Below are 9,681 nucleotides of genomic sequence, written 5' to 3' on the forward strand. Positions count from 1 at the left end.
GCTTTTCCCCACACCAAGCAATTCGCTGTGACACCAGCTGAGTGTCCTGTGGTTTAACTCAGTGCTGACACTGTCTACCTGGATATCTACCTCAGGTTAAGGGTTCAGTCCCACAAGACTGCTGTTCCCCTGCTCTCCATCTTTAGATGCTAGTCACAAGTGCCAGGTTGTCACCTATACTTCTGACCAACTGGCTGTAAATCGTGGTTCCCATGATCCCCCTCCTTGGGTTCAATAATTTGCTAGAATGGCTCACAGAATTCAGGGAAACATATTTACCAGTTTATTATGAAAATAATATGATAAAGGATATAGATGAATATCCAGATGGAAGAAATACCTAGGGCAGGGTATGTGGGAAGGGGCATGGAGCTTCCGTGCTCTTTCTGAGCAATCCACTCTCCCAGCACCTGCACATGTTCACCAACTCGGAAGCTTCCAGAACCCCTACTTCGGGGATTTTTATGGAGGCTTTATCACAAAGGCATAATTGATCATTAATTCAGTTTCCAGCCCTTCTCTGGAGACTGGGGGCGTGGGACTAAAAGTTCTAAGCCTCTCATCATGGTTTGGGCTTTCTGGTGACCAGTCCTCATCTAGAGCCAAGAGCCACCTCATTAGAAGAGAACTCATTCTTATCCAGGAAATTCCAAGGGATTTATAAGCTCAGTGTCAGGAACCAGAGTCAAAGACCAAATATTAGAACAAAAGATGCTCCTTGTGCTCTTATCACTTAGGAAATTACAGGGGTTTGAGGAGCTCTTTACCTGGAACTGAGGGCAGAGACCAATGTATATATTTTCTATTATCTCACAGCATTTGTCGTAGAAATAAGAAAATTTGGCAAGAACTCTTTCGTCTCTGGTGAAGTCTATTTTAGTCCATTTCATTTATTTTACTTTTATACCCAACTTAATTTCTTCAAGTTGTCAAGATGTGATGGTCAACATAGAACTTAGTTGCTTTAAATATGCTTTCTTGAATTGTGGAGATAGAAATTAACCCCATCAATTCTGCCTCTTTTTGTTTTCTTTTTGTATAGTATATATATGACATAAACGTCATATATGTGTGTATTTGTTGTTGTTAGAACTTTTGTAACATTTATTAGGACCTCCTGTGTCATCTGAGTAAACCCTAGCTATTAAATACTCTGGTCTAAATATTTTAGGAGTGAGCTGTTGTTTCTTCCACTCCTCAAAATATAGATTTTAAGTGCTGATTTTATATTCTAGGTAGAACTGAAGTTTCCTGCACCAGGAAAGCCTGGAAATTATCAATATACAGTGTTTCTAAGATCAGACTCCTATATGGGTTTGGATCAGATTAAACCATTGAAGGTAAGAATAATGACTATGCATTGCATATGGTTGTCTATTTGAATAAGTGCTTAATATACTGGGGAAGGTTTTCTAGTTTTGAAATGTAGAATAATAGAAAAAGAGGTCATCTCATACTTTTAGGTAATATACTTGATGGACTACTCTTTCAATAATAAACAAGTTGTATTAACAGTGTAATGATTTAGAACCTTGAGTATAACTTACGTGATACATTTTAATGTGCTGTAATATGCTGTAACTTTACAGGGCCTCACCAAATGGGTTCTGTTTTCTTTAAAAAGCACATGTGTTTTCCCACAGATTCCATTGTAGTGTTTATTGATTTCCAAAACTAATTTGTTTTTGATCATTTTAGAGTATACATTTGTGTATCATTTGAAGCACACTCCCATCAGAGCTTTTTATAAGAGGCATGCTACTGTGTTAGAGAGATTGTGCTGAAGAAATATTGTTGCACTGTATACTGGAGACCTAAGAGAAGGGAGCCAGCAAAGACATACCTTTTTTTCCCCCACGAGAATACTGTATTTCTTTCCATTGGCTGTAGAATGTTACTTCATGAGGCTGGAGGCTGCAAATACCTCTTTGGAAGTCACACTTGAGTTTTTCTTCATCAGCAGAAGACTTATTAAGACATTACTCAGTGTTCTCACTCAAGAATCACAATTATTCATCTTTCATGCCACAGGATAAATAGTATAAGCTCCTAAAATCAAACTACATTAGAAATTTAACTATACTTACGTGTTAGTAGATTCACCTTTTTATTTCTGGGATGAATATCTGTTCTAAGTATGTTAAATTTAGAGTTAAAAGCATAAAATCTATTTCTTTATAATTGCTGCAGTCAAAGAAACCTTTTCTTTACCAGGTATTTCTCCCATTATTCCTCCCCAAGTTTCTGAAGTCTACATTTAATTCTTTTTTATAGTTGGAAGTTCATGAGGCTAAGCCTGTGCCAGAAAATCACCCACAGTGGGATACAGCAGTAGAGGGGGATGAAGACCAGGAGGACAGCGAGGGCTTTGAAGATAGCTTTGAGGAAGAGGAAGAAGAGGAGGAAGATGATGACTAAGCAGTACTATGAATGGACCACAGTATTTGCACATATTTGCAAATTTTTGCTGTTTTGGAAGTGTGTAATAAACCAGAAACAGTGCAGAACTGATGTTGAAGGAGGTGTTAGTTCTTTACTAGAAATGGGTGCATAATATATCTAGGCAGTGGTGGTGCCTTGGTACAGTCTGAAAAATGCTTAAGGCTTGTGAAAGCCTTTCAGGTATGGGATGGTGCATTTATTTCATCTGCAAATGATAATAAACCCTTTGTTATAACTGTCCAGAAGTGTGGGCTATGTATTATCTGATCATTTATGGTCCCAGTGAAAGTAAAGGTACATGAAAAACAGTCTATAAATGAGCGACTTTTCTTTGTTTAGCTTTAGTTTTAACAAACGTTAAAGTATGGTAAACACCACAAATGTTTTAAGTAACATCTGCTCAAGTTTTAATGTCTTGGTAAGCTCTATTCACTTATTGACATTTTGCAGTGATACAAGCGTATTTATAACAGCTCCATTCATAGCTTTAAACATTTTATTTTTGCCTATCTTGGTCGTAAGTTGGCATTCTGTCACATTCCACATAATATAGAGGGCTACATTTTGGGATTTTCCTTCTTTTAATTGCCCAGAGTTATCAGATTATAAAAATGGCTTTTAATGGCTTAAAACATTTTTAAGCCTCTATTTTAGCAGATCAATACAGGATCTAATTCCTTTTATAAGCTGTAGATCTAAAAATGATTGTGGGACCATATGTTCTCTGATATTGGTGACTTATGTTATTAAACCTTTTTTAAAAGGTTCATTATAAAAGCTGAAATACATTCTTAGCTTTTAATCTACCTGACTCTATCAGAAGCCTTTTAAGGAAAAATATAACATGCAAACGAGGCATTTTTTTGTATTCATTTTGGACTCCTGTCAATAAAATAGAAGTTTGACTCATTTTACGTTTGTAATGGTGTGTCTTTTTACTCCCAGAAAGGGATATGATAGGATAACTCATTCTTTTATTTTTCAACTAAAAATTTAATAATAATATACATGACTGCTGATGTGATTGCTATTTCTGTATACTATAGAAAAACCCATGATTGGGAAGAATTTTCCCCTCACACTCTCACACAGTACAACCTGGAAGGGAGTGCGTATAAAGAGCAGAAATGTGTACATGCTGAGTTATTGAGGTATTACTAGATACGGAGGAAGCATGTCTCTATTATAGGACTGATTATAATAATCCTCTCCTATCAAAATCTCCACAGACCAAAGTACTCTTGGAATACTAATTTGTGACCTTCTTTACTTAGAAGGTTGTCACTTTCCATGCAGAATTACCACTGGTATTTTGTTACTGCAGTAGTTGGAAATAAAATTTGAAACTTAACCAAAAACATGAATGGGGGGGTTTTTGGGTTCTAAATTTAGGATGTAATATTTCCTATAATACGATCAAAGCAATTTTTTCACTGGAACCTCCATCACCTATTTTTCTTTTAAAGGTGTTAGTGAGACCCTTCCTTGGGAAGCAGAAGCGCCACTGAGGATTTGTTTCATTTTATAAGTAGAGGGTGGGTTTAATTTTCGAGTCAGGTTTTGCTGGGAAGCTGCTGGCCACCTAAGTGAGGTGGAGGAGAGTGAGCCAGCCTGTAGCATCCAGTGAAAGGAGAGGTTAGAGAAAACGCAGGTGGCATGAAGGCAAGGAAAGCGAGCAAATGAAACAGTGTGTAGTATGCGCACTCCTGGTTTTCTTGAAAGATACTTTTCAAGAGAAGTATTTCTATTCTAGTGGCTATTTTGTCTTAAAGAGGCTTTGTAAGTTATTCAAACTGGCTTCTTTCTGATTTTAAGGCTAGAGGATGGTTTTACAACCCAGTAACTCACCACAGTGCTTAAAAAAACAGCATCACCTCATTAGGAAACCCTACTAGCCTGTTTTCCTTTGCCATTTGTGTGATATATGTGTACTTCCTAACCAAATAATACATTTGCTTCTAATGAGCTCTTTCCATATTGCAATAGTGAAAGAACTGAGCTTTCATTTTATAGTTCTCATCTTTCCAGCAAGTCTCTGAATTCTACATCCCTTCTTTCTTTCTCTATTATTGAGATTTAATAACTAATTTACCCTGGTTTGCATTTAATCAAATGGAAACTTTCACTGAGTGCAGTTTCAGTTTTGTTCCCATCAAGAAACACTGACGTTTTGTCAACAGAATAGATGAATATATAGGCGAAAACATTCAGTGTGCATATACAAAGTGAAACTGGTTATTTATGAAATTAAGCTACTTAAATTGTATAATATTTTTCTCTTTAAATTGATAAAGTACCTATTAAAACAAAAGGTACTCGTCCAGAGGAGACCACAATTGAAAGTCTTTCAGTTGTAAAGTTTTGTGTTATGAAACTTGATTTAGGCCCCATGTGCATATCTCAGTCTTGAAGTCAGGTGTTCATGTCCTTTAAAATTAAAAAAAAAAGTTCGTGAATATTTTTTAAAAATTGAGTACATTGAATAAGGTTTTCTGTGTAGAACATTACTGTATTTCTCCCAGCTTGCACTGAGGGGTGCAGAAGGATGCTGAGCCTGTCTGGCTGCAGGGCTCCACTGCGAGGTGGAAGCTCAGGCCCTGAGTGGAAACAGAGTGGGTGGACACCAATGGACTGATGTGGAAAAAGGGAGCAAGGGTGTTGAGGAATGTGATGAGGTTCTCTGAGCATATAATTCTCGACCATAATATTTATCCAGTTATTCACTTCAGCCAATCAAAACCAGATACTGGAGTGGCCTTTAGCAACAATTGTTACTTCAAATGCAATTCAGCAAGCACTTCGCATATTTTTTGAGGGGTTGTTCATCATCACATATTTACTGAGTTTCAGTGTGGCTGGGTCTGTGATTGGACACTGGGGCTGTAAAAAGCAAAGAATTTGTGTTCTTAATGACTCATAGGTATTAGGGCAGGCAGATTTGTGGCAGTCTGTTTTAATCCATTTGCATTGGCTAATGACCATTGTTTGGAATGCCTTTTTTAGTTTGTCTTTCCACTGTAGGCAGAGGAGTTTTTTAAGGTGCTAGCTACTTGTTGGCTTAAAAAAAGAAAAAGGCAAACCTTCATCCTTTATTATTAAGTGTTTCTTTAAAGCATTTTCCTCCCCAAATATTCTTATTCAACTCCATGAAATCCCCTATTTAATCTGCCTTATAGTAACTGAAACAGCTATCAGTGAACCATAATGTGACATTTTACCTACCAGCTGTGCAGTGATTAGCCCAAATATGTCTTAAAAAGTTAGCATCAAGCATCTTCACACATTTAAACTTGATGCTAGAGCTATTTTGCAAAACTAAAAAAAAGCTGTGATCTTGTACATTTTTCTGTAACTTGAGCTAAAAATTCAAGTCTAGCAATCATTGGCCTGCTTTAGGGCTGTGGCTTCAGGTGGGGGCGTGTACCTCCCAGGAATATGCAGGTAATCAGTCCACTGGGAAAATGTTAAAGCAGTTGTTTGTATTTAATCTCAGCCTTTTAAATTTCTATTTTTGTGTGTTTTATAATGTACATAATATATTGTACAATTGTACACTTCTATAATTTGTAAATAAATAATACATTTATTGGTGCATTATACATTCTTTTCTGATTTCAATGCATGATCAAAATATTTGCATATGCTGCTTTGAAATGTTGATATACCGCCATTTAAGCAAAAATGAAGGTTTGGACCTTTGGCACTCACCATTTGAGTTCACAAAATGATGCTACTCTGCTGGAATTGAAGGGTTGGCATTCACTGTGTAGCAAAGTGATATTTTTTGAGGTGGAACTGAGTAGGTTTGGTGATGGGGTTAATACATGAGGGGAGGGTTCTAAGCAGCTGTTGTCCATGGAAAGAAAGTGTGACAGGTGAGGGCGGAAGTGCTAGGTGTGGCTTCCAGGGACTTCCAGCAAAGTCTACAGCTCTGTTAGTGGTCCCTGCAGTCAGTGGCTGCTACAAATTACAGGTGAGCATGAGAAGGACTGTCCACTCTTTTCGGCACTAGATGGTCCAGCATTAACCTGCCAGGCTGGGTTACTGGAAACCTGAAGTGTACACTTTAAAATCTGGATAATTATGAGCAGATTCCATAAAGAACTTTAAAACTATTTCCCTGTAGTTTCTAGCCTGGTTCCGGTAGAGGGCGATAGGGCTATGATTTTCTTTAGCAAAGAATGGTTTAGTTTGTGACACAAAGAACCAAAATTAAAGACATGACTGTGTAATTTATTTCTATCGCCACCTTCTAGGCTTACCTCCTTCCCTTTAATGTTTTGTATTCCTGTCTAACCCTAGCCTTTATTACATGTGTCCTTTAATATATTAAATTTACTTCTCGGTTTTCTGGCTAGAAACATTAAGCCCCTTTGCAACAAACTCCCAAAGACAATCCACGTCTGTTAATACAAATGTATTAGATTGCTTGAGAGAGGTGGAAGTCAGGTAGGACAAAAAAAATCCTTTTATTCTACAAAATTAATTTTTGGATGGTAGATGTCAAAAACTATTGAAGGGTCTGAGATTTTTACTGTGTGTGCAAGCTAACAAGTTAACCTGCCACAGTGCCATGGATGCTGGCAGAAGACAGGAGACTCCCAAGTCAGAGGCACTGGAGGCTGCGTGAGCTTCCTGTTCCCCATCTACTCCTCTGTCTCCCAAGTTCCATGGGGCTGATTGGAGTAGCTCAGGTGGATGCTGCACATGCTGAGGAATTGAAACCTACTCTTTGAGAATGCAAGCAGGGCTTCCCTGGTGGCGCAGTGGTTGAGAGTCCACCTGCCCATGCAGGGGACACGCGTTCGTGCCCCGGTCCGGGAAGATACCACATGCCGCAGAGCGGCTGGGCCCGTGAGCCATGGCCACTGAGCCTGAGCGTCTGGAGCCTGTGCTCCGCAACGGGAGAGGCCACAACAGCGAGAGGCCCGCGTACCGCAAAAAAAAAAAAAAAAAAAAAAGAGTATGCAAGCAAAGCTGCCCAAGAGGGAGATACTCTTTCTTCCGAGGCTGTTTCCTATGCACGCATAAAAAGATAGTCTGGAACAAAAGCAGTGTGCCTCTGCTCACAAGGTTTGCAGAAACATGAGATATTCATAGAAAATTGTCTCTCAAAAGTTGGAATTCAAAATATATAGTAACTTCTATCTACAAAGAGGTATAGAGTACTTATTTTCAAAGAGAATGAGTTCTATTTAGTGACCGTTAGGACCAGTGAGGCCATGTTCCTTGAGAATAGTGTGCATTTAAACCTCTTGCAAATGTTTTATTGTCAAAGATAGTTTTATGTTACAGTTGAAGACCGTTCACTTAACATGTGCACCAACTAAAAAAAATACAGAATTTTCCAAATTGAATCCAGAGCAGTGTGATAGTGCAAACAGGGTGTCTAAAAATGAACACTATAGCTGTTATATATTATAACCATAAAAGATTTTGATAATTGCCTCTGTACCTTTGCCCAAAACCTCAACCCAAAACGTGTCCTGCCCCCCGCCCCCAAAATCCCACTCTTCCCAACAAACTGAACGTGTGCCTCCAAGTGAGTGGATCCTTGTAGAACAGCTGCCCTTCCTTTAGTGGTGCCCTTTTTCCTAAGATGCTATCCAAGTCCAGGGAGTCTTTGGAATGTCTTTGGTTGAAATAATTGAGGAACCGCTGAAATATTCTTCTGAACAGTTGTGCTGGCATCTGACCATCCTTTGAGAGAATATTTATTATTTTTTTTTACTGTGAAAAGTCATTTAGAGATGATGAATTGGGAGGGTAGTCAAATTTGCTGATATTTCGATGAAAAATTAAGCATGTGACTAAAATTCAATGAGTGCCTTTTTAAAAATCATGATTTTTATTTAAAGTGCATCTGAGGACTCCCAAGGAGACATTCAGTAATATTGCTGGGATAACTCTAGCCTCCCTCATTTATATGGATTACTCTGCATCTATATCTTTGTAAAAAATTAGTCTACTTGCTTTATAATCACATCCAAAGTTTCTCCAGCTTTTTATTTTTATTTTATTTTTAAATTAATTAATTAATTAATTTTTGCGTTACGCGGGCGTCTCACCGCTGTGGCCTCTCCCGTTGCAGAGCACAGGCTCCGGACGCACAGGCTTAGCGGCCATGGCTCATGGGCCCAGCTGCTCCGCGGCCTGTGGGATCTTCCCGGACCGGGGCACGAACCCGTGTCCCCTGCATGGGCAGGTGGACTCTCAACCACTGCGCCACCAGGGAAGCCCTCTCCAGCTTTTTATAATTTCTTGATTCTCTGCCACATTCCTGGGACTCCTGTTGCTGGCTGTGCTGTACATCAAATTTCCAAAATTTTCCAGAGCCTCCTCTTCTTGATGTGACAACACATATATGAGAGAGAGAAGGGGGAGCACCAGAAGAGGTACCCCAAGTTGAAGGGAAGCAGGGCATCCCTTCCAAATGTCTCGGAGTTGCTGTTTTCCCCACAACCAACTCCTGGTTCCGGACTCTGCAGTTGCTCTTTCTCCACTGTCCTGAGATCGTGCTCCAGCTTCCCTACCCCACTCACAAAATGCTGATCCGGGCCCATTATCATGCAAATTATGAGGATTACTGTGATTTTCCGAATAGTGCTTTTGAGAATTGGAGATGAAACTAGTGTTATGACTCACAGTATTATTTCTTTATACACTGAACCTCCACATCTTTCAAGTCTGCTGACTTGATGACAGGGTATCGCTCCGAGCGTCAGGAATGACACAAATGGGGCAGCGCACTTTAGATGATTTTAGGTTTGCTAATACTAAAACTGAGTTTTGAGTAGAATTGTGACTGTTTCAGTGTGTTGAATAATTTTTAGAGCGAGAAAAAAAAATCTTAAAAAAAAAGCCTTCCTCCATCTCCCTCTGTATGATTCGTAAAATTTTCTTTGCATTTAGTGCTAGGTACTTATAATCTGATTGAACCGAGTGCCTGTCCCCCAATCTCTCCACAGCCTAATATAAGCAGAGAGAAGGTAGGTACGGGAACAGAATCCATGGATTTTAGTCTTGGTGCTACCTCCATGGAGGGGCATTACCGTGGGGAGTTCATGACAGCGTGTATGCAAGTGCTGAGAACCTGGGAGGCCCCTTCTCAGCAGCTCTGGTTTGAAGTAGATCACACTTCCAGCTGCGCCCACAGAGGGCCAGGCATTGATGTGAGGGAGAGACATGGAAACAAAGACTCAGATAAGAGAAGTGACTTGTCACAGTTGGTGATGGAGC

The 9,681-nt window shown here is 39.3% G+C and overlaps 1 protein-coding gene across 2 annotated transcripts in view; it reads left to right on the plus strand.

The window, feature by feature from the left end:
- Nucleotides 1–4,915, plus strand: part of SEC63 (SEC63 protein translocation regulator) — a 70,356-nt gene extending 65,441 nt beyond the window's left edge. For both annotated transcript variants that reach the window (XM_027089290.1, XM_027089283.1), the window contains exons 20-21: nucleotides 1,236–1,340; nucleotides 2,275–4,915. In XM_027089290.1, coding sequence (XP_026945091.1) covers nucleotides 1,236–1,340; nucleotides 2,275–2,418 — 249 coding nt within the window. In that variant the 3' untranslated portion in view covers nucleotides 2,419–4,915. The remainder of the gene's footprint in view (nucleotides 1–1,235; nucleotides 1,341–2,274) is intronic.
- Nucleotides 4,916–9,681: the final 4,766 nt, after the last annotated feature.

This window comes from Aethalodelphis obliquidens, unplaced genomic scaffold (genome assembly GCF_003676395.1).
Source record: "Aethalodelphis obliquidens isolate GAN/ISIS:26980383/991018 unplaced genomic scaffold, ASM367639v1 scaffold3, whole genome shotgun sequence".
Taxonomy (NCBI): Eukaryota; Metazoa; Chordata; class Mammalia; order Artiodactyla; family Delphinidae; genus Aethalodelphis; species Aethalodelphis obliquidens.